Raw genomic sequence first — 26,546 nt, forward strand, 5'->3', positions numbered from 1 at the left:
CTATTGCTCCACCATTGAAAAATAACCAAAGCTTCAGAGACCACCTGCATTTACCTATTCAGGTTTATATCAAAATATCAAAATAAATCTTATTATTGCATTACTAATGTAATTTCATGATTTTGAGTTTTCCAAAAATATTTCCCCAATTTTTTCTTTCTGTAAAATTCTGCCATTTGATAAAATTATATAAGCATATAGGTGCAGGAGTGGTTGTGTGGTAAGAAACTTGCTTCCCAACCACATCGTTCTGGGTTCAGTCCCACTGCATGGCACCTTGGGCAAGTGTCTTCTACTATAGCCTAGCTTCAGGCTTGACCAAAGCCTTGTGAGTCGGCTTGGTAGACAGAAACTGAAAGTTGCCCGTCTTCTGCTATAGCCCCGGGCCGACCAAAGCCTTGTGAGTGGATTTGGTAGACGGAAACTGAAAGAAGCCCGTCGTATATATGTATGTATGTATGTATGTATATATATATATATATATATATATATATATATATATATGTGTGTGTGCGTGTATGTTTGTGTGTCTGTGTTTGTCCCCCTAGCATTGCTTGACAACCGATGCTGGTGTGTTTATGTCCCTGTTACTTAGTGGTTCGGCAAAAGAGACCGATAGAATAAGTACTGGGCTTACAAAAGAATAAGTCCCGGGGTCGAGTTGCTCGATTAAAGGCGGTGCTCCAGCATGGCCGCAGTCAAATGACTGAAAAGAGTAAAAGAGTATATATATATATACACACACATAGATATGTGTGTGTGTCTTTCTGTCTGTGTTTGTCCCCACCATCACTGCCTGACAACCAGTGTTGGTGTGTTTACGTCAGATAACTTAGCAGAAGTACTGAGGTCGACTAAAAATTTCAGTTGGTGCCCCAGCATGGCCGCAGTCTAATGACTGAAACAAGTAAAAGTTAAAAGATTAGATTATTCACAGCAACTTTAAATATGAATAATTTTTGAATGCAGCAAATAAATAAATTAATCAATGAAGCCTAACATGGAGTGAACTCTGAAGTATATAAGCAATGTCAGAAAGCAATAATTTCCAGAAAGAGAATGACTTTCTTAAATTTCTACAAGAAACAGGACTCAATCGGTCATCCTCATAACTCAAACCCCTTTGACTAGTTACTTTTATTCATATGACTGTTCTATACAGTAATGGCAGAGGCTAATCCCTATACAAAACGTGAAGAAAGGAGAAAGAACATATTGGGTGAAATAAGGGCATTTCTGCTACATAATAAACTGTATCATATTATATGCTATACAACATAACTATTTCATATCATGATGTTTGAACAAAATTTAGATTTTACTTGTATTTAATTAGATTGCATTCAAAACACCACGTTTAATATATAAGTAAATATAAAAGTTATAGTTGTTCTATGAAACCTGTCTAAACACATGATTATTTTAGAATTTAACTGAAACGTAAATGAATATATATAAGAAATTATTGTAATAAAAGAGTTAACTCTTCCCACATACAACTTATATGCTCACACTATCGTTAATGACTTCATAAACAAGGATTTTGAGAAAATATTTCATTGGTGTTTTTTTTTTCTATATAAATTTCTCAATACTGTTAGAAACTAGGGATTTTGTTAAAATCAGTTAGTCCAGTACAAAAAAAAAAAAAATCCTAAATGTACAACTATTTCAGGAATTTGAATGACATTTACTGATATGATAAAATGTGAATTGATGAACATGGTGAACATAGCTTTTACTTGTTATTGATTTTTGTTTTCCCTACTGTCAGGTCCTTTCACTTGCCAAGGTAGGAAGAACAGAGGTGAAGTTGATTAAATATGCTTTCACACACACACAAAATACTGATTCCTGTCTACTGGTTTTCTAATTAAATCATTTATAAATATATAATTACAAATGAATAAATCATTAAATAATACTACTGAATTCTAACTCACTGCTTGAGATACTAATTGCCATTAAGCCTTAAAATTGAAAGAAGAAAAAATCTGAGAAATTTATTTAACAAAATACAAAGATAAACACGTGATCAAATAGGAAGGCTTTTAACAGAAAGTTACTTCTAAAATGAAGCTAAACTTTGTTTCTTGCAAAGTAAAGTGCTTAGTTCCAGCTTTTGGGGGTATTTTTTTAATTCTATAAACAACAATACTAGTTAAACTGTGGTTTTATGCAATTCAAAAACAGATATCTGTGGTCTGAGACTAAGAGTTAACACAACAATCACTACACGTATCAAAGAAAGTCTTGTATCTCACACAACTAAATTCATTTCAAGTGTGAGATTTCAGAATTTCTTATCTCTCATACCAATTCCACATATTTAACGTTGCTGAAAGTGCATCACAAAGACTAGTACTCCACTTTCAGCACTGCTCAGTTGCGAAATGTTTACAAAGAACAAGTAAGATGACCCATACTGTCATATTGCTTGCACATATGGGACAGTGTTACTATATGTACAAGGATCCTGAACCACATGATTGACAAACATGTAAACATAATTTCAAGCACTGGTTTACAGACTAGCTTTTTCTTCATTCTGACTCTTCTACTGCCACTGTAGCAACCTTTTATCCCTCTAAACTATTTAGTGGCAATGAAGACCTCCTATATTCAAGCTGACCCAACATTCATACAACTTCTTTTGTTATCTTTACTGTGTCTCCATGCCCAGGTACTTTGTCTCCAGAATTGTATCCCCCAGGAATCCTTTGCCTCTGTTTGTTTTTCTCAATAGAATATCAACAAACTGAACAACAACTACTCTGATCTTGCAGGACAGATACGGCCTGGAAGGTGATGGCACTGCCCTCCTCCTTTAACTACATTATAAAAACAAACAAAAGACATATTTAACACCAAACCATATTTAGAATTAAAAAAGAAAATAACAGCATTAACAACAATAAAAATCTCAACTAGTAAGTTAGGTGATCAGCTGTAATAAGATTCATCGCTGACAGATTCAAGGTAAAAAAAAAATCAAATACTAGTGGGGAAAATGGGGATCTTTTCCTTTTGAACAGCAGATCGAGAAATAATTTTTTGTAACTAAATACTATCAAACTTCGGACACTGGTAGAATGTGTCATATAAAACATCTTTTACTTTTAGTGTTGTTGAGAAAAGTTTATATTTTCAAAGTTATTTCGTGTTAAAGTTGTCATATTTCGGTAATTTCAACCAATCAATGACGTGTATTCAGCTGAATAAAATTACTGCTGTTGTTTGGCAACAACACTCAGTGATGTATATTTCGTTTGTCACTGTTATTTATGACATCATTCGTGCATTTGTACTAGTTTTAGCTTTAGGGTGTTAGGGTTTTAGAGTTAGGGTTAGGATTTTAGGGTTAGGGTTTTAGAGTTAGGGTGTTAGGATTACAGTTATGGAAAAGAATGAAAAATGAAGAAATTGGAGGAGGAGGGGTAGGAGAGCCAAAAAGTCTTTCCAAAAATAATAGCTGAAAAACAAGAAAAAAAAAACAAACTAAAAGCAGTAGAAATGCATGAACGATTGTGGTGGTGCCATGAAGTAAACATGCTTCAGATACACTCGTTTATTCATACAAACGTAACTGAGATGAAATATGTCATAAATAACAGTGACAAACGAAATATATACCGCCGATAGTTGTTGTTGACAAACAACAACATTAATTTTATTCAGCTGAATACACGTCATTGATTGGTTGAAATTACCGAAATACGTCAACTTTAACACGAAATAACTTTGAAAATATAAATTTTTCTCAACAACACTAAGAGTAAAAGATGTTTTATATGACACATTCTAACACTGTCTGGAAGTGTTTAGTTACAAAAAATTTAATTTTTCGATTTGCTGTTAAAAGGGTAAAGATCCGAAAATGGGTAACGGGGAAATTGAAAAAATATTTATTTTAACAATTGCTTTTTCTATACTTCTGGACTGCAGCAGTCTCAATGTAATTCACCATAAAAGTATCACAACATTGTGTATCAGAGCAACAGATTTAACAGCTAGATAACAAACGGAGAAGATAATTGATTCACTATTTAGTCATAATCTTAAGATTAACAAACTATGGTGTACTTTGTTGTGGAAGAAATACAAGAAAACTGTTTCAAGTTGTTTGTATTATAGAAAAGTTATATTCTGGATTATTAAATATAATATATTGGAAATTGTTATAATAGAGAAATGCTGTAGCTTAAAGCTTCAGTTATATCAGTTTTCCCATGGAATTATATACTTTAATTCTACTGCTGGTAAATAGAGCAGCAAATTTCGGTGTCTTGCTAATAGAACAGTAAAAAAAAAATAAAATTAAATTTAAAAAAACACTCATATACTGAAGCACCTCCTCTTCAGGAATTTTTTTTTTACAATTCAACAACTTCTAATATATAACAGAAAATTCCTTCTGAGTAACAAAGTAATAGAAAGAAACTCACAAATAAAAACATATCTATTGACAAAGAGGAAAGAAGAGAGAAGAAAGGAAAAAGAAAGAAGAGGTAAACGAAATAGAAGGACAGAGAAAGAAAAAAAATTGAAGAAAAGAAAGAACAAATGAAAAAGAGAATTGATTTTATGAAATTTGTATACTCTTTGCTTTGATGTCTTTCTGAAGTTTTCTTATAGCATAAATAAAGATTAGATTTCTCCTCTCTTTAGAACATAGAAATATGCAACACATACACAGTTCAATTAATCTCTCCTCCCCACAAAAAAAGTACCAACAAAAAAAACAACAGGACTATTAAATATTTTTAGAAATGTAATTTAGTTTTTTCTACTTTTAAAAAAAATTAAAAGTAAAAAAAAAAAAAAAAAAAAAATCAGAGCCCTCCAACTCATATGTTCTAGAAATACAAATGGCTGAGGTGTAAATTGCAGCCTGAAAATCATTCTGAAAGCCAGTTCACAGCAAACAATTATACACACACATGCAAACATGTAAACACACACATACATGCATGCACGCACGCACACAAATAATAATAATAATAATAATATTAATAAAAATAATAATAATAATAATAAAGGTGCGGGAGTTACTAAATGAATTTGGTAATACCCACAGCTAAAAACTGGACCAAGCTTTTAACCATGTACTCAGAGTATATGGAGTGTATATATAAATGTATATACAAGGTAGCTCTTAGAAGGCTGCCCTCAATAACATAATCCATGCAGGACATGTATGCATATGTAGAGATAATTGCTGACATATCATTCATGTATGTATGCTATGAGTGGTTCTATGCTTCTGTCATAATTTTTAACAGAGCATGTCAGAAAAATTTCAATTAAGTCTATATTGAGAGTTTTCCAATGACAAATAGAATACATGGCATTGGGTGGCATCTACTAAATGTGATATGCAATAATTAAATTCAAAACTTCTGTTGCCGTTTTTTCTTCGCATCAATTGCCTCAAGAATGGGCTGACGTTTAGCTTGATAGCGTGCACGCAATTCTTCAATTTCCCGTTCCATTTCAGGATCTAAATTCCGCAATCGCTTTTCCAATTCATCATAAGGGAGCGTACGCAACTGTAAAATAGAATAAACAGCTTTAGAAACAATTCTTTTTAGAATTTCACAGCATCAAAAAATTTTATTCCATATTTTACAGAAATGATACAATACTCCAAAACATTTTATTCGGATTCTGACATTAAGGAAAGCAATATTTGAAATCAAGGAAAACAAACATAAATAAGTTACTATGTACGATTAAATATTAGATCAAATACACATTCTTTATAATTTTTATTGAAGCAAATATTTTATAAACATAACCAATTGACCTCAAAATCAATTATTCCTTTCATAAAAATTGTTTACACTTAAATATCCTCCTCAATTTTTCTTAAATTAAAAAACTTAATAGTATTGATAGAAGCAAAAGTAATTTAAATATTAGCATCTACATATTTTTATAACTTTCAATCCTATCAAAGTTAAAATTAGTAATATTCATCACAATGAACACAGCTAAAATTTATCTATCATGAAACTGGTAAGGGAGATTGGATTTGATCTACTTATCAAATGGAATGATCAGCCAAACTGTTTTACTAGAACACACCTTGTTATTAGGGTAATTATCTTTAAAGGTCCTAGACTTATTTTTATTATGTATAAAGGGATATAAAGAACGGTAATCTCCCTTATGCTGCAAAATTACATTTTTCGATCAAGTGTTGTTATCCAAACTAAAATTTATATTGTTATTACCGTTATGATGCGTTTTCATATTCTGATTAATAGAGGCAGAATTAATGCCAATAGGGTTAATATAAGTAATGTTTTCTTTATGGCCTTCTTTAAGTAAGGCAGAGTTATAAAATTTGGCTTTATTGTTCAAGATATATCAACATTAGCAGATAATCGAGAAAATCTAAGTAAAATATTTCTCAGTTTCTTGTAATAGTCTTGGGATGATTACTGAAAAAGCTAATATATTTAAAATTAGTTGAGGGTTTATGGTATGGGAAATATGAATCATTATATAAGTTAAAGGTAGCATCCAAAGAGTTGGCTTTATTTAAATCATCTTTGAAAATAATGTTTAACCCTTTAGAGTTTAAACTGGCCATATCCGGCCGAAGTTTTCTACCTATTTTATGTTTAAACTGACCAGATCAGGGCTCTCACACCTAACCTACATTGACATTCTAAAAATGAACAATCACGTCATTGAAACCTCAAAGCTATAAGATAATGCATGATTAATTAAAAATAATTTAAGTAAAAAAATATTACATTTAACAGAGTAATCTGAACACTAAAGGGTTAAGCCCATGTTCCAGAAAAATTTAACCAACCCATTTTTAACCCTTTGTAATTTTTGGTTAGAAACATTTTGAAGGTTGAGTAGACAATCATCACAACATAAACCTCCACTGATGTTTGGGAATTGGTCAGCCATCTCATACAGGATATATATATATATATATATATATATATACTGACCAAATCAGCCAATTTGGCTGAGTCAGAACTTCCCATCACAACATCAAAACTGTCAGGTGATCTTTACGAACCCATAGCTTATTCTCAAATTTAATGATTGATTTTCTGGCAGCTAACACCACATTAATTCCATCCTGGGTGACACCTGCTTTGTTGTGTGCAAACCAGGGTGCTTTTTAAGTACAACTGGGTTAATGTAGAAATAGTAACTAGAAATGTCGAATCGGATAAACTCAGTGCACTTCTTGTTATTAGTAGAATTAAACTAGTTGACCACTTGGAATGAATTCACTGTTTTACATCATTTTTACTACCTCTAGAATAATCTCAAAGCCATTTTTGAAATGTATATTGGAAGTGTAAATGACTTGAATAACACCTGTGTTTGACTCCATTTCTTAATATATATATATATAAGGTGAGCTGGCAGAAACGTTAGCACACTGAGCGAAATGCTTAGTAGTATTTCGTCTCTCTCTACATTCTGAGTTCAAATTCAGCCGAAGTCGACTTTGCCTTTCATCCTTTCGAGGTCGATTAAATACTAGTTATGCACAGTACTAGTTATGCACTGGGGTCGATGTAATTGACTTAATCTATCTGTCCTTGTTTGTCCTCTCTATATTTAGCCCTATGTGAGCAATAATAAATGTACTTGACTCAATAGGTCTCCTCAAGCACAGCAGGTTGCCCTACGATATATATATATATATCTCGTAGGGCGACCTGCTGTGCTTGAGGAGACCTATTGAGTCAAGTACATCATCAAAATAGAAATCAAATGGAAATTGTAGTTGTGATAGTTGATCAACATGTTCATGACACAGGGAAGAACAGCTGTAACAAATAATATTGATCAACTACTTTATTCTCAGAGTTAACTAGGATTACTGCAATTATAAAGGAAGAACAAAGTGTTGAAAATTACTTACATAACTTGCAAATTCATAATCACCATCAATAAAAGATCGCTGAAAACGGTGTGGTGGTATTGCCTGTTTCTGTGGAGTTGGATTTGATGATGGAGAAACTGCTGAGTGACTCTGCTGTTGTTCTCGTTGAGACTTTAGCTGACCACTCACTCTATTCTTCTCTTCTTGTTCTTTTTTCTCAAAATGGTCAAGGTATGCTGGACGGTACTTGTTCTTGTTGGCAGTTGATGTATTATGGCCTAAACAAAATGAAATCAGGTACGACAAATTAAAAGAAAAATCAACTTCTTTGAATTTAGCGCACAGTAACTTTGCAATGATCCATTGCATAATTGACCAAGAAAACATATACTCTTTACTCTTTTACTTGTTTCAGTCATTTGACTGTGGCCATGCTGGAGCACCGCCTTTAATTGAGCAACTCAACCCCGGGACTTATTCTTTTGTAAGCCCAGTACTTATTCTATCGGTCTCTTTTGCCGAACCGCTAAGAAACGGGGACATAAACACACCAGCATTGGTTGTCAAGCAATGCTAGGGGGACAAACACAGACACACAAACATACACACACATACATATATATATATACATATATACGACGGGCTTCTTTCAGTTTCCGCCTACCAAACCCACTTGTAGAAGACACTTGCCCAAGGTGCCATGCAGTGGGACTGAACCCAGAACCATGTGGTTGGTAAACAAGCTACTTACCACACAGCCACTCCTGCGCCTATAATGTGCAAAGTCTCTAAAATTTGAGAATGTTATGTGTGTGGTTGTTTCAACCTTCATTTTCATAAAATCTCAAGCACTTAACCATTGCCAATATAAAGAGTTCTTGAATCAGGGTATGGTGACCTTGTTTGCTACTGTGCAGTTCGTTGGCTAAGTAAAGGGAAGGTGCTTCAACGATTTTTAAACCTAAGAGAAGAGGTATGTACCTTCTTAGAAAGGAAGGGTAAATTTATTCCCGAGCCGAATAATGCTAAGTGGATTTGTGACTTTGCAGTCCTCGTGAATATAATTGCACATTTAACCCTTTCGTTACTGTATTTATTTTGATATGCTCTGTGTTTCATCATCATCATCATTGTTTAATGTCCGTTTTCCGCACTAGCACGGGTTGGACGGTTCAACCGGGGTCTGGGAAGCCAGGGGCTGCACCAGGCTCCAGTCTGATCTGGCAGTGTTTCTACAGGTGGATGCCCTTCCTAACGCCAAGAATTTAGTAAAATAACTTAGTTATCGTTAACCTAGTGTTAGGAACATAAATTTTGACTAAGGTTCGGTGGAAGATTTTAATTTAAAACTTATGAAAACAAGACATTTTACCACAGAGCCAGAGCCGGTTTCAGCCAGGCTGGTATCGAAAGGGTTAATGATTTAAATTTAAAATTGCAAAACCAAAATCAGTTAATTCATGAGATGTATTCTCACGTCAAAGCTTTTCAAACAAAACTTCAAATTTGAGAGAATCAACTCAGGAGTGGTGATGTTTTCCATTTCCCCCACACTAGTCATTCATGGGTCAACGTCTAGATGATGATGATTTTGCTGTGGAGCTGAATGAGCTGAAAAAAGAACTGGACACCATATTTAATGACTTCAGAGCTGGAGAAGCTGATTTTAATCTTTTTGAAAAAAATCCCTTTAACGCTGATGTTGAAAAAGTTCAAAAGGAATTGCAAATGGATCTAATTTGAGCTTCAGAGTGATGAATTTCTTCGGCAAAAATTTAAAGAGGAATCTCCGCCCATAGAAAAAAACCACCTGAAATTAGTGTGCTTTGCTATAAGATATGCCACCGTGTTTGGTAGAACATATAAATACAAACAACTCTTTTCTAGAATGAAAACAATAAGGTTGAAAAACCAGGTCAAGATTGACTGATATTCATCTGGAAGACAATTTACAAGTTGCAACATCACAAATTCCTGTAAATATTGAGGAACTCATAGAAAATGTACAATACCAGATGATAAATATGATCTTATTTGTCTGTATTTTGTTAAGCAGTGTTTTAGTCATTGTGTGTGGTTTAGTCAAACCAGCTATGCTGCTTTTTTTTTCTTCTTTTGATTTTGGGTTTTTATATTTCAGGTCAAATTGATTTTTTTTTCAAAGTTTTTTTTCCTGTTTTTAGTTTCTTTTCTTTAATCATAGATACATAATGCATGATGCATTTTAAACATAAGGGATTGGGTTAAACAGAGAAGGTGGATTCCAAATTTTAAACTTGCAGATTTTTTTCAGTTGCAGAATTATTATCCACTGCTTAAAACAGAAATCCAAAGAAACTGACTATTAAGAAAATAAAAAAGTTACCTAACTCCTAAGTTACTTAGACAAATACTCAGCCTGTTGTTTATTTAGAAGTTTTTCCCTCTCTCTCTTTCGGAGAGGCACAAGCACCTACACGCACATATACATACACGGCAGTAACTTCCGCCTACCGAATTCAATCACAAAGCTCCGGTCGGCTCGGGGCTATAGCAGAAGACACTTGCCCAAAGTGCCATGCAGTGGGACTGAACCCAAAACCATGTAGCTAGGAAGCAAGCTCCCTAACCACAACTGAAGTAAATTACTTTGTGATGTTAGCATCAACTCCCCAAGCCAGGGCAATGCTGGCTTGTATATGTGCCGTATGTCGCAGGAAGCATGTACCTATATTTATGAGTGTATGTAAACCTAAAAAAAATATTGTTCACCTTGGATAGTTAAAAAGGTCACAATGAGTGCTGTGATTATAATCCAGTTTTTATGTATTTCTGTGTTTTTGATTGGGGGTCTAGCTGAAAAGTCAAGTTAGTTCTTCTGGTGAGGAATCCCTAAATCCTTAAAAATGTTTCAGCCCGAAGGCTGTGGCCAATCATTCATTGGTTTACAAAACTTAATGATTTGTCTAACTGGTTGGTGGCCAAAGGAAATTTCACCTATCCAAAAATAAAAGAAAAAGATGGTGGGGCAACAAAATCACAATGTAGCCTACTTTGCAATGATATGAAATATGTGGTCATCTAGGTGACCGAATGATGACCATGGACACATGAGCGACCATATGTTATCAACAAACCTTATTTCATGATACTTACTTTTCATAGTAGAATTCTCTTCCTCATCAGTGTCTTCATTAATCACCATTGTACCAAGCTCTGACTCCACTAAAGTACTAGCCTCGCTGTTCACTATCACAGTACCACTTGTGCTCTCCACTAACGTACCTAAAAGAAGGACACAAGTAACAAAGATGAAAAGAAAATGTTTTCTTTCTTTCTTTCTCTCTATCAGTCACACACACACACACACCACATAAGTATGGAGTATATAAATATATCAGACAAAGATATTCAAGAGAGCAAAGACCTCATTTGCTATACTGAGACACCAAATGTATCAAGATTAGAGTAATTTCTAAAGCTGACAGAAAATATCACCTTCGCTTCATTGTTAAAAATGGCTAGCACTAAAATGCTCTTAGTTGATGGGGGTGTTGTAAGCTTCAGGAAACATGGTATGTGAAAGGAGTCATATTACTAACATATCCAAACTGTCTTAAAAAACAACATAGATAACATAATCTCAAATATATTATGATCCAATAAAGTATGGAATCATCAATGTGAAATGTCACTGACCAAAGATCTGCTCTACCAGAGTGAACATGAGCAAAACAACAACAACTCATTGTAACATAAACAATGATGGCAACAACTTTGATTGCTACCACAGATGCACACAAACATATTGCTTGCACATTCTTGAAGACTGTAAACAGTAAGAAGTACAAAAGTAAGGCATGGTCTTTCAACAAGTTTCGTTCTAAAGAAACAAAGGGAAAGAGATCATTAATTCACACCTGGTAAAATATTAATGAATGTATGCAACTTCACTAAATAACTGAATAAATCTGGGTATTGCTGCAATATTTCTTTGGTTTTAGATAAACTAGTAAAGCTCCTTATCTACAAGAGATTCATCATCATCATCATCATCATCATTTAACGTCCGTTCTCCATGCTAGCATGGGTTGGACGGTTCAACCGGGGATCTGGGAAGCCAGAAGGCTGCACCAGGATCCAGTCTGATCTGGCAGTGTTTCTACAGCTGGATGCCCTTCCTAATGCCAACCACTCCGTGAGTGTAGTGGGTGCTTTTTACGTGTCACCGGCACAGGTGCCAGGTGAGGCTGGCAACGGCCACGATCAGATTGGTGCATTTTACGTGCCACCGGCACGGAAGCCAGTCAATGCGGCGTTAGCATCAGCCACGATTCGGATGGTGCTTTTTACGTGCCACCGGCACGGAAAATAGTAAAGTAAAGTATTCAGAAAATAGTAAAGTAATTTCACCATCATTTGATGCCTTCATTGTCCCTGAGTTATCTGTACGTGCATTATCCCCACTGCTGCTTCGAACCATTGTACCATTGTCTAAATAATCATCTTCCCCCTGAAATAAGAAAGATCACAAAGTATCGTATGAACAAAAAGAAAAAAAAAATATATGAATTATATGTAGCTTGCACCAGTTACAAAAATATTGATAAAAAAATGCTAAAACCTTATCACCATCAATAAAAACAACTTGAAGAAAAATGCATAAGGCACGTTTTATTCATAAACTTATGCTAAATCTTTTCAATTAAGATATATTTAATAATTAAATGGGATAAGGAATGAAATTTCTGATACCATCTATTTCTTACTCCATATAATTTATTTCTGAAAGCTATTCAGTTCTATGGTAAGAATAAACATTGAATTGTATCAAATTCTGCAAGAGCTAAAATTTTCTTCAATGATGTTATGTCATTTAACAAACTGTCATTGTTTTCTCTTAAGAGAGAGATGAACAATAATTATAATTATAATTCATTTCTGGTTTTCATTTTAAACAGTATAACACTTACTGATTCATCTTCATTTATTAAATGTGATTGCTGAGATTCTTGTATTTCACGAGCTTCTAGTATCATTTTTTGCAGAATGGTATGTGGATCACAACTTTTTATAAATTCATGCTGAAACAAACAGATGAATAATACCAATCTGAAAGTGAAAGTACTCAAAAAGATCTGAAAATGAAATTCTTTACTGAGATTTAAGTCAAAATGCTGGGAGCAATTGTTTCTTGAATGTATTTTGCCAAAAATGTTTTAACTGATACTTTGCACGATGGATAGTATGGTGGGAGATCAGTAATGAGATGAAATACATCGCCAATTTAATTTAAGATAAAAGAAAGTATGATTTTGATGACATTTTCCCTTTCAATGGAGGTAACATTTTGGTTCATAAATATACTCAAACTGTATACCTGATTGTGTATATATACATACACACACACAATCATACTCATGCATGGGTAACTGAACCCACACTTGCACATGCATATAATGATTTAGGTGCCAGAGTGCATTCTTCCCTTCTGGTTATCCTTTCCACAAGTTCCACCAAGAAACTACCTGCATAAACAAAAATTCCAACCACCCACTCAACATAAGTAGGCATATTGCCATCTTATTCTCAAGTAAAACCAACTTCAATAAAGTACTCTTCCACACAAGAACAAACCCACCCTACTAAATCAAATAGCCACAGACATAGTTTAATCCAATAATTTATATTGCCCAAAGGAGCGACACTTTGAAGAACAGATTAATCCAAAACACAACCTCATACAGAAATATAAGGAAGTGCAATACCAAAATTTTTCATGAACTTAAAGGACTGTGAAGCGAGTGACCTACTTATTAGCTGAAGCATTAAACCCCAAGTAAATAAGTACAATGGCTAATGAAGCAGATACTATCTCTGGACTATGGAAAAGCTATAGATATTGACCTTGGCTCCTAACAAATAAAGAAATATTCCCTTGCCCACATACAAAATACTTCAAGTTAGAAAATTTCAACTATGTCTCAGTCCCAACCGAGGGACCAGCTATCCGAATTGACAGTACCTTGGTAGATAAAGCAGCTGAGGGTATGAAGACAAGGAAAGCCCACAGCCCAGCAGGAATCACTGCAGAGATGCTTAAAATATCTGGTAATGTCAGCTATAGTCTGGTCACCCGTACAGTCAATCAGGTGATACATGTAAGAATCATACACAATGACAGGTGTAGCAGCACCATAGTCAACTGCTACAAAGGTAAAAGTAATGCATTAGGTACAAATAATTACAGAGGTATCAAGTTATTAGATCAGGTAATGAAAGTAACGGAGAGGGTCACAGCCCAACTAATTAGGAAGAGAGTCAGTCTAGATGCAATGCAGTATGGATTTGTGCCAGGGAAAAGCACCATTGATGCTATATTTCTGATAAGACAGCTGCAGGAGAAATACGTAGTGAAAGAGAAACCTCTGTACCTGACTTTCATTGACATGGAGAAAGCTTTTGACAGGGTTCCCCGATCCCTTATCTGGTGGTCAATGCAGAAATTATGGATAGATGAGTGGATAGTGAGAGCTGTACAGGCCATGTACAGGGATGCTGTCAATAAGGTGAGAGTTGGCAATGAGTATAATGAAGAATTCTGGGTAGGGGTCAGCCAAGGATCAGTCATCAGCACCCTCTTATTCATCATAGTTCTGAAGGCAATAATAGAGGAATTCAAGATAAGATGCCTTTGGGAGCTCCTTTATGCTGATGACCTTAATCTAATAGCTGAGTCACTATCAGAACTAAGGGAGAAGTTTCAGATGTGAAGCAAGGTCTAGAATCGAAGTGCCTTAGAGTCAATCTAGCAAAAACCAGTCTTAATATGTAGGAAGGCAGACAAATCACAAATCCCTTCAGGTAGATGGCCCTGCTTGATCTCTAGAAAAGGCATGGGTAGAAACTCCATAAGATGTACCCGGTGTAAGCCATAGACACATGAGAGGTGCAGCAATATCAAAGGAAAGCTAACTGGGAAGAAGTTTTTGTGTGTGGCAAATGCTCAGGGGCAATAAACACTGAAAATGTGCAGAAAACAGATTCCATCATATGCCAGGGAGAAAAACTAGGATAACATCATTATCATCATCAATTGGAAAGGTTAATGCAATTAATTTTTTAAAACTTTATAGCAATAGGAAAGTACTTGAATATAGGTTATCAAAAAATTATTTTTTACTAGAAATGGTCCAGAATATGGATAAAAGTTGTGGATGTATGCATCCTGTATGTGTAAATAGTGTGAAATTACACCTTCAATAAATTACTATACAAAGTTGAAGTATTTCTCATCTTTGAAAACAAATTCAATATTTGATCCAATGTTGCATACATATGGCCAATATCATCAGTCAATAAAGATTATTTGAAGTTAAAAAGAAATTATGTAGTTGTTTTTTTTTTAAAAACATTTGTGGTGTTTATACTTTGCTACTGTTAAACGAGGCTATGTTAACTTTCCATTGCAGGTTGCTTTACTAATTTTCCTCTCATAGAACATGCATACCAAGTAGTGATGCAATTACATATGGATGAGGGTTGCAATCAAAGAAGAGGATAGTGTGATGTCAAAGGTAGGTGACAACTGTTATAGGTCAATAATGAAAAGAAAGTCCTCCGACACTTTAGTGAATAGAAAAAAGTGATCTGCATCAATATGCTGTGATTGAATGAACTGATTGGTCGTTAGAAGTTTCTCTAAGTAAAGAATGAAAGAATTTGCTGATGTCAAGGGTAACAACTTTGCTTTATCAGAATATTTTAAGAGTGATTAACCCATAGTGTAGGAGAGATAATCGCCATCGGATCTGGCGATACAGATACAATAGTGTTCATTAGAAAGGGAAAACAGTTTTAAGTGGTGGAAGAGGCAATTAAATGATTATTTTCATGGTATTATATGAAGTGGTAGCTGACAGAGGGAGGTTATTTTCCTGTGTATGGAATGTAAGGAGTAAGTATTTCCATATCTAAAGTACTATTTTGAGAGAGAGAGAGAGGTTGAAATAATTTAAAAATATAAGCTTACCTTCAACAAATCACCAGCCATTGCTCTCTGTTCAGGATTTTTCACCAAACATTTTGACACAAAATCTATAAACTCAGGCGACCATTTATCAGGATTACGAAATGATGGCGGTGGTTTGGTAGGAATCATGAATATTGCCTTGATAAAACAAGAAACAATTTTGAAAATACAATAAAACATGAGAACAAATATACTCTTTACTCTTTTACTTGTTTCAGTCATCTGACTGCGGTCATGCTGGAGCACCGCCTTTAGTCGAGCAAATCGACCCGGGACTTATTCTTTGTAAGCCCAGTACTTATTCTATTGGTTTCTTTTGCCGAACCGCTAAGTGACAGCGACGTAAACACCAGCATCAGTTGTCAAGCAATGCTAGGGGGACAAACACAGACACACAAACATATATATATATATACATATATACGACGGGCTTCTTTCAGTTTCCGTTTACCAAATCCACTCACAAGGCTTTGGTCGGCCCGAGACTAGAGTAGAAGACACTTGCCCAAGATGCCACGCAGTGTGACTGAACCCGGAACCATGTGGTTGGTAAGCAAGCTACTTACCACACAGCCACTTCTGCGCCTATATGTTTCCAAAATATTCAGAAAGTTTCCAGAATCAAGTAACATAAGGAGTTTTTTGCATCCAATTTTGTGATAAGCAACAAGGCAAAACTTCCACTAAACAATGAAAATACTACTGGTTATAGAAATAATTAAAATGCCGTTAATGTTCTTTAAGTTCATACATCAAGTAAATATTTTGAAATTTTTCTTTTTCATCATTTCTTTCCTAATAGTTCTTGATTCCAATTACATCTCGTGTAATGTGAAAATTATTTAAAAAAGAAATTTTTTATGATTTTCATTTGTTTACAATTTTTGACAGTTTAATGATAATAAAATAACACATCTGTATATTATGAATAAGTGTCCAGTACAGTTTAAAATTATCTTTCCTTAATGAGCACAAGATGCAAAAAATAACACATTCAGTGTTTAAATCACCAGAAACACTAATCTTATCTTCATAATCTAAAGTCACCGTTCTTATGTTCCAGATCCCTCAACTTCTAAGAGAATATTTTGATCAGTTTGAATTCATGTACAGATGATATACACAGTCAAGGATTATTTCAACAAATGCTATTTTAAATACCCTTAACACCACAATCTGTATTTCAACTTCAAACTTACTCGCATGGGGTGAATATCTCCATAAGGTGGTTTCCCCTCAGCCATTTCCAAAGCAGTTATTCCTACAAAGAATAAATATTTAACGTTGTTTAGACAATAGAAAAGAAACAAATAACATCTGAATGGTTTATAAATTAATTGCAGTGTGGAAGGTGTTTGTAAGCCATTTAAGAAACACACAAAAGTCGTTCGATTCACTTCAACATTTAAGTTTAATTTGTCAAAATATTTTTGTTGCTTTAAGACCACGACCTGTTCACTGACAAAAGCGACGAAAATATTTTGACAAATTAAACTTAAATGCTGAAGTGAATCAAACGGCTTTTGTGTGTTTCCTAAATGGCTTACAAACACCTTCCACGCTGCAATTGTTTTCGTTTCAGCACACGATCTCAGATCAAATCACTTGCTATGCAAGTACATCTCCGGTTTATAAATTACACAAAAACAACTTTATATGAATTTATTGTGATGATAAAAAATTACTTGAGAATTTATAATTTCATATTATTTAATTTGTTTAATTTTTTTCAGCATTAAAATGCTAAAAAAGAAGTCTAATAGATGAAAAAGAATTCTATAGAAATAAAACTGTATATAACAAGAGCTTCAAATTGTTTCAAAGTATGTCCTTGTGCTCAACAACCACAGCAGTCATATCAAGTGTTCACTGAAACTGAGATAATGAGTTAACGATAAAAGATTAATTAGCAAAGTATACCTAAACTCCATATATCAGCAACACAATCATAACCAATTTCTTGAATAACTTCAGGAGCCATCCAGTATGGCGTTCCAATAACCGTATTTCTTTTAGCCATAGTGTCCTGAAAGAATATCAAAATAAAAGGATATTTAGGCAAGGAAACATTTTGCATCTAGTTTAGTTTAAACAGCTATGACTTTTTGTTACTTTTATATTATCTACTGAAGTTAACAGAAATTAAGAGGGTGGGCAGAAATATTCATAGGCTGACTTATTACCCAGGAAATCCTGGGACGAAGTGGTGAAGCATGACCTTCGAACTTTAGGTCTCACCGTGGAAATGACTAGAGACCGAGACCTTTGGAAGTATGCTGTGCGTGAGAAGACCCGTCAGGACAAGTGAGACCATAACCCGTGGCCTCTACCTGGGATGTAGCCAGTCCACTTAAGCATACCTTTCCTTCTTGGGACACAAAAATCTACTTGAGGCAAGTGAAAATCAAAATCAAAATCAGAATTGAAATCGATCAACATCAATGGAACTGCAGCTGTGATACCAGCTGTGGCACGTAAAAAGCAACATCCAATCGTGGCCGTTTGCCAGCCTCGTCTGGCACCTGTGCTGGTGGCACGTAAAAGCACCCACTACACTCACGGAGTGGTTGGCTTTAGGAAGGACATCCAGCCGTAGAAACATTGCCAGATCAGACTGGGCCTGGTGCAGCCTTCTGGCTTCCCAGACCCCAGTTGAACCGTCCAACCCATGCTAGCATGGAAAGTGGATAAACGATGATAATGACTATGAAAGAGTGATGCTAGAGTTCATTAGTACATCGTCCTTTCCCTAAATTACTATTATTAGTTACCCTATTGTTGACCTTATTTATTATACATTTAATATACCCCTATTTATAGAGGCTATTGCCCAGTACGAAAATATTACATTATTTTTGTACTCAGCAATGCCCAATTTAGGAATAATAATAGCTTCTATAAATAGGGGTAAAATTAAACATATAATGAATAAGGTCAACAATAGGGTAACTAACAATGAAAATTTAGGGAAAGGACTAAGTACTAATGAAATTAAGGATATAGCTAAAAACAAACAGATTGGGTTTATTTACATTTGTGAAGAAAAAAGATACCCTTCCCCCACCCCTAACCCTAACTAACCCAATCTGTTTCTTAAAGGAGGGACATATTCATTATGCACAGAATGTTATTTACCTAAATGGACGTCAGCGATTGGTTAAAATTGCCAAAATGCTCAAAATATCTTACAACCTATAGAATTTTCTCAATAAAGCCAAGCGAAAATGATGTTTTATAAACACATTCTACCAGTATACGAAGTTTAAAACTTTTTAGTTACCTAGAAATTATGTTACAAAGTGCCGTTCAAAAGGAAAAGATCCCTAGCTCAATGTAATAAATAATAATAAACAAACTTTAATGAATTTAAAACCAGGTACCACATCCCAATCTAATGATATTAATAATGCTGGCAATATAAAAAAGAACAATAACAGTAGGTTGCCACTGAATAAAATTTGTAACTGCAGAGCCTTCAAAACCTGTCCGCTTGCAGGATCACATCTTTAATACAATGTGTATAAATGTATAGTTAGCGCACCCAATAGACAAAACAAGATATATATAGGTAGTACAACAGATTTCAAAAGGAGATATAGGGCTCATCTGAATTCCTTTCCAAACCCTAAGTATAAGAATTCCACCACCTTAGTGGCATATATAAATAAACTTAGGGATAGTAACTTGCCTTATGACCTGACATGGTCCATAATTGTGAGGGCTCCCCCATATGCTGATGGTTCTGATAGGTGTACATTGTGTGTAAGGGGATCGTATCTAATCCTTAAATTATACAACGTTGGCCGTCTGCCACCTGTGCGGGTGGCACGTAAAAAGCACCCACTAAACTCACGGAGTGGTTGGCGTTAGGAAGGGCATCCAGCCGTAGAAACACTGCCAGATCAGACTGGACCTGATGCAGCCTTCTGGCTTCACAGACCCCAGTTGAACCGTCCAACCCATGCTAGCATGGAAAGCGGACGCTAAATGATGATGATGATATGTTAAATAAGTTTTCAGACACAATCCCCTCCTGTAGCCATATATTTCACTCTACATTTCTAAAAACCTATAAAATTAGATCTACTCGGAAATTGAATTAGAATAATGTTTGTAGTTACAATTACGATTCCCCAGTATTTGCATTCTTCCACTCATAGCAAACATGTGATCATTTGCTTACAAGCTGTAAAACATTTTATTAGGAACTCTTGATTCTGTTTTATCAGTATGACGCCCACCATTCTTTCTCGTGAGTTGTTTTATTGTGATACTGATTGTTTTATTTTGAACACTTTGTAGATGCCTTGTTTTATTTGTTATACTGCCTTGCAACAATTGTTAAATTTATTGTTGGTTTCACTGTCTACATGGAAGTATTTGTTTTTTATTCCCCTGTGTGGTGATAAGCAAATTGAAAATGTTGAAAATATTATGTTGGAAACAGAAGACAATTCAAGTGCGACAGAAGGTTCACCAATGACATCTCAGGAAGAATTCCCAAGTCTCCCGTTTGGGACCCCAAAAAACAGAGAGTATTGTAGCGAAAAGAATCACAGACATACCATGTCTACAAAAAGAAAATAACAAGAAAAAAAGTTTTGCATCAGCAGCCGGGAATAGAACCCGACAACTCACAACAGAAAAAGAAGGGCTCCAAAAGAATAAAACAATGCTACAAAAAGAAGGAAACACAGTGAAAGTGGAAACCCCAGAAAAATTGCTAAAAGGAAGAAAAAGGAAATTAAAAGGCATTCTGTGATTATGGCTTTGAAGGCTATGCATGGTCATTTATAAATTTCTCGTTTTCTGAAAGTTAAAGATCTTCTGTCCACAAGATTTGGTGTGAAACAGAGAAAGAAGATGGAAGCATATTACCTGCATCAAAACCTACAATACATTCCAAATGCTCCAATTGTATCAGGACACCTGAATTTAATCAGGAAGTCAAGCAAAACTTTGAAGACAATCTAGGAAAACCAATGAGGTCAATTGCAAAAAGGTTTCCTGTGTCAGAAAAAACAATCAGAGATGTTGTGCATGAAGACATCAGATACAAATCTTACGTGATGAGGAGAGGTTAATTCATGTCAGAAAAAAAAAAAAAGACTTCTGAACAAACTTAAAAATCCATCAGAAGATGGAATGATTTGATTTTTCTTAAATAAGAAAAACTTTGACCAGGACCAGAAAACTAACAGAAGAAATGACAGATGGCTACGTGCAGACCCTTCGAAGGTTCCAAGAGTAATGCACACAAAATTTCCTGCAAGTGTCATGGTTTTGGGTGTTGTTAGCCACTTGCTGCGTACATTGAGGTTCTAGATATATAACATTATAATGACCAACCACATACGTATAAGTGATAGAAACACACACCACATATACACTCTCCTAGTGTGATTTGAGAGTTTACTGTTTTACACAATAAAAAAAAATATTAGGAAAAACCTCATAAAATATTAAAAGTTGTGTGTGTGTGATTTTTTTTTTGTGTGTAAGGAAACATACTTACAGTTAACTGACCAGCAACACCAAAATCAGCAAGTTTAGCTTGGCCTTCATTGTTTAATAGTATATTTCCAGCTTTAATATCTCTGTGTATTTTTCGTCTTGAATGTAGGTAATCCAATCCTTTTAATGTGTATGATAATATTGTGGCAATTTCGAGTTCATTCAACTACGGAAAAGTAAAACACATTTACATCAATTAATTTTTTTTAATAAACTACCTCTGACTGAAGTTAATATATTACACAAAATATAAACTGGAAAAAAAAAAGAAAGGAAATGAGATCTAAATAAAATCTAAGGTCAACTTTAGGGTTTACATAAATGTCTATCCCTACAAGCACACATATATGGTTCGTACATCTCTCCTCCACATGCACACACAAATACACTGCATAATGCAGGTTTTGTTGTTTAGGCCTCTGAAAGAAAATGTGCAGCTAAAATCTAAACTAAGTGCAAGAGTAAATTATTAAAATTATCCCTCTAATTTTTCAGACTAACTAAACTATTGAGGCGTCAACAGAATTTACAGCTTATATAAAGACTTCATCACACAGAACATAACAATGATTGATATAGAGACTTCAGATGCTTTCAAAAACTAGATTTATTTTCAACCATTATTTCATTTTAAAATACTGTTTTACCCTACCTTTAGTATTCAAGTAATACTTTCCGCTCCTTTATTCACACTTATGTGTGTGTTTGTGTGTGTGTATGGTAAATGAAAGACAGAATATGGGAGATACAAGAATTTTTATTAATCACTACTACTGTTTCAATACATCTAGTATTGATCTCTAATGGGTGGGTTACTTAACAACAGGTTCAGGAGCATCCGATTGTGCAGATGTATCTCTTCACATGATAGATAGATATAACTTGTTAAAATAGCAGTTCCACAATGCATCTTCTCATTTCATTTGCTGGATCTAGCAAACATACACATCTGAATACCAGTGAAGGAGATGTAAATCACAATGAAAAGCACTAAATATGGTCAAATTGTGACAGTAGAAATGATTGTGATATAGCTAATACGGTAACAACATCGCAAAATGAAGTCAGAACTGCCATATATACAAATAAATATAATAAATGCTCAAGCAGAGAAAAATCAAAATGCCCATTGATGAACCTCTGTATGAGTACAAATCTTGTATATAAATGTACCGTGCACAGAAGGGGAGGGCCATATGTTTACATTGGGCAAACTGTTGATTTATTTAAGAATTGTTATCGCAACCATGTCACCAGCTTCAAGAGTATCAATAAGAGACATTCAACATGTTTTACTGATTTTGTGTGGGGACTGAAGATGAAATTAAGTATAACATAATTTGGTCCATAGTAAGCATGCAAAACCATATAATATCATTTCCAGGAGATGTTGACTCAGCTCTGAGGAATCTCTGTCTTTCTGTGGATCACTGAGAAGATCATTAATAGAATTTCTGAAACTCTCTCAAGATACCTACATGCATATAAATGTACTTTCACACTGCTGTGGGAATGAATTTGAGTAACTGTTAACATAATTTACTGCAAGGTATGGATGAATTAAGTTTAGCTTTAACCTCCCCATTCTTATAAACGCCAAGCAGCTATTTAACTTGCTGTGTGAACGTGTGTGCACCAAACCACACGTGTGTGTCTATGCTCGCATCTTCGTGGATGCTTGTATGAGTGAGTGTACATGCACCATGCAGCTTGTGCAAGGGCGTTTAAACATCCATATCCGTTAACGGTTATTTTTGATACGTTTCTTGCTGTATTGCATGTTTGTTTCTTTTTTGCATCTGTTATTTTATTATCGATCTATACAAACGAAGATATATCCTTTAATTTGCTGCTTTTCATCATCATCATCATCATCATTTAGCGTCCGTTTTCCATGCTAGCATGGGTTGGACGGTTCAACTGGGGTCTGGGGAGCCTGAAGGCTGCACCAGGCCAGTCAGATCTGGCAGTGTTTCTACAGCTGGATGCCCTTCCTAACGCCAACCACTCCGAGAGTGTAGTGGGTGATTTTATGTGCCACCGACACAGGTGCCAGACGAGGCTGGCGAACGGCCACGCTCGGATGGTGTTTTTATGTGCCACCGACACAGGTGCCAGACGAGGCTGGCAGACGGCCACGCTCGGATGGTGTTTTTATGTGCCACCGACACAGGTGCCAGATGAGGCTGGCGGACGGCCACGATCGGATGGTGTTTGTTACGTCCCCAAAGCACGGAGGCCAGTCTATGCGGTACTGGCTACGGCCACGTTCGGATGATTTTCTTGTGTGCCACCGGCACTGGTACCACAAAGATACAAATTCCATTTATGTTCATCTATTTTGATTTGTTTTGATTTGATTTGATTTGATTTGATTTCACTTGCCTCAACAGGTCTTCACAAGTGTCACAAGAAGGAAGGTATGCATAGGTGGACTGTCTACGTCGCCGGGTCTTCGGATGGTGTCTTTATGTGCCACCGACACAGGTGCCAGATGTGGCTGGCGAACGGCCACGATCGGATGGTTTTCTTGTGTGCCACCGGTACTGGAACCACAAAGATACAATTCCATTGATGTTCATCTATTTTGATTTGGTTTGATTTCACTTGCCTCAACAGGTCTTCACAAGTGTCACGCGTGTCACACACTTGCCTCAACAGGTCTCCACAAGTGTCACACACTTGCCTCTGCCTCAACAGGTCTTCACAAGTGTCACACACTGCCTCTGCCTCAACAGGTCTTCACAAGTGTCATAAGAGGGAAGGTATGCACGGGTGGACTGACTACGTCGCCGGGTCTTTGATGGTGTTTTTATGTGCCAACCGACACAGGTGCCAGGTGAGGCTGGCAACGGCGGCCACGATCAGATGGTGTTTGTTGTGCCCACAGCACGGAGGCCAGTCGACGGCCACGTTCGGATGGTTTTCTTGTGTGCCACCGTACTGGAACCACAAAGATACAAATTCCATTGATATTCATCTATTTTGATTTGGTTTATTTTCACTTGCCTCAACAGGTCTTCACAAGGGTCACACACTTGCCTCAACGGTCTCCACAAGTGTCACACACTTGCCTCTCTCCTCAACAGGTCTTCACAAGTGTACACACTTGCCTCAACAGTCTTCACAAGTGTCATAAGAGGGAAGGTATGCACAGGTCGACTGACTACGTCGCCGGGTCTTCGGATGGTGTCTTTATGTGCCACCGGCACAGGTGCCAGATGAGGCTGGCGAACGGCCACGATCGGATGGTGTGTGTTGTGCCCACAGCACGGAGGCCAGTCGATGCGGTACTGGTTACGGCCACGTTTGGGTGGTTTTCTGTGTGCCACCGGCACTGGTACCACAAAGAATACAATTCCACTGATGTTCATCTATTTTGATTTGTTTTGATTTGATTTGATTTCACTTGCCTCAACAGGCTTCATAAGTGTCACAAGAAGGAAGGTAGGCACAGGACTGACTACGTCCCCGGTCGGGGCCACGGTTATGGCCTGACTAGTCTTGCCGGGTCTTCTCATGCACAGCATACTTCCATAGGTCTCGGTCTCTAGACATTTCCTTAGTGAGACCTAAAGTTCGAAGGTCGTGCTTCACCACCTCGTCCCAGGTTTTCCTGGGTCTACTACCTCTTCCACAGGTTCCCTCCACTGCTAGGGTGTAGCACTTTTGCACACAACTATCTTCAGCCTTTCTTGTCACATGACCATACCAGCGCAGCCGTCTCTCTTGCACGCCACAACTGACGCTTCTTAGGTTCAACAACTTTTCTCTCAAGACTTACACTCTGACGATTATGAACACTGACATTACACATCCATCGGAGCATACTGGCTTCATTTCTTGCGAGCTTACGCATATCCTCAGCAGTCACGGCCCATGTTTCACTACCATGTAGCATGGCTGTACGTACACATGCATCATACAGTCTGCCTTTTACTCTGAGCGAGAGGCCTTTTGTCACCATCAGCAGGGTAAGAGCTCTCTAAACTTTGCCCAGGCTATTCTTACTCTAGCAGTTACACTTTCAGCACACCACCCCCCCGCTACTGACTTGGTCTCCTAGGTAGCGGAAGCTATCAACTACTTCTAGTTTGTCTCCCTGGAACGTGGCAGAAGTTGGTCTCTGCATATTTCCAGTGTTTATTGCTCCTGAGCATTTGCCACAGACAAAAACTATTTTCCTAGTTAGCCTTCCTTTGACATTGCTGCACCTCTTATGTGTCCATAGCTTACACTTGGTGCATCTTATAGAGTTTCTACCTACACCTTTTTACAGATCGAGCAGGGCCATCTACCTGAAGGCGTTGTGATTGATCTACCTTCCTACTTATTAGAACTTTGGTTTTGGCTAGGTTGATTCTAAGGCCTTCGATTCTAATCCTTGTTTCCACACCTGAAACTTCTCCTCCAGTTCTGATAGTGACTCAGCAATTAGAGCAAGGTCATCAGCATAGAGGGCTCCCAGGGGCAACCTGTCTTGAATTCCTCCGTTATTGCCTGGGGACTATGATAAATAGGAGGGGACTGAGGACTGAACCTTGGTGGACCCCAACCTCTACCCGGAATTCTTCACTGTACTCGTTGCCAATATCTTTTCTTTACATGAAATGAGAAGATACATTGCAGAACTGCTATTTTAATGAGATATCTATTTATCACTTGAAGAGACACATCTACACCGTCAGATGCTTTTGAACCAGTTGTTAAGAATCCTACTCATGAGGAATCAATGGTAGAGGTGTCGAAACAATTGCAGTGATTAATAAAAATTCTCATATCTTCCATCTACATAACAAACACTGAAAGTGACCATGCTTTACCAGAAAGCTACCAGGTATAAACATTTATTTTATTATCTAATATATATATATATATATAGTACAAAGTAAGATAGGGGTTATGAGGGTAACCCACTATGGGATATCAGTTATCCTATATACTGCTGGGGAAGCACCTAAATACTAAATACATAAATGCTTATAATTGCAATGCAATTAATTCATTTATTGTATTGGATGGGTGAAGGTAAAGGAATATTTTACCATAAATTCATAATACAAATAAGAAAATGGAGGAACAAATTCATTCCGATCATCAACTTACAGATATTACCATTTCATATTATTTATTAACTATATAAATAGGAACATC

At 36.1% G+C, this 26,546-nt stretch overlaps 1 protein-coding gene and 1 long non-coding RNA gene across 2 annotated transcripts in view; one reads left to right on the forward strand and one right to left on the reverse strand.

Annotated features, from left to right (window-relative positions):
- Positions 1 to 4,758: 4,758 nt before the first annotated feature.
- Positions 4,759 to 26,546, reverse strand: part of LOC115209306 (serine/threonine-protein kinase 3) — a 52,365-nt gene continuing 30,577 nt past the window's right edge. The window contains exons 6-14 of the mRNA XM_029777646.2: positions 21,394 to 21,558; positions 17,799 to 17,904; positions 17,078 to 17,139; positions 15,879 to 16,016; positions 12,820 to 12,930; positions 12,260 to 12,359; positions 11,003 to 11,131; positions 7,907 to 8,145; positions 4,759 to 5,549 (exon numbers count right to left, since the gene is read on the reverse strand). Of these exons, the coding sequence (XP_029633506.1) occupies positions 5,391 to 5,549; positions 7,907 to 8,145; positions 11,003 to 11,131; positions 12,260 to 12,359; positions 12,820 to 12,930; positions 15,879 to 16,016; positions 17,078 to 17,139; positions 17,799 to 17,904; positions 21,394 to 21,558 (1,209 nt within the window). The 3' untranslated portion in view covers positions 4,759 to 5,390. The remainder of the gene's footprint in view (positions 5,550 to 7,906; positions 8,146 to 11,002; positions 11,132 to 12,259; positions 12,360 to 12,819; positions 12,931 to 15,878; positions 16,017 to 17,077; positions 17,140 to 17,798; positions 17,905 to 21,393; positions 21,559 to 26,546) is intronic.
- Positions 9,812 to 22,782, forward strand: LOC118762638. The gene is made up of 4 exons (XR_004998401.1): positions 9,812 to 9,822; positions 14,040 to 14,046; positions 19,206 to 19,211; positions 22,722 to 22,782. It is a non-coding gene; the product is annotated as an uncharacterized LOC118762638 (long non-coding RNA).

This window comes from Octopus sinensis, linkage group LG3 (genome assembly GCF_006345805.1).
Source record: "Octopus sinensis linkage group LG3, ASM634580v1, whole genome shotgun sequence".
Classification (NCBI taxonomy): Eukaryota; Metazoa; Mollusca; class Cephalopoda; order Octopoda; family Octopodidae; genus Octopus; species Octopus sinensis.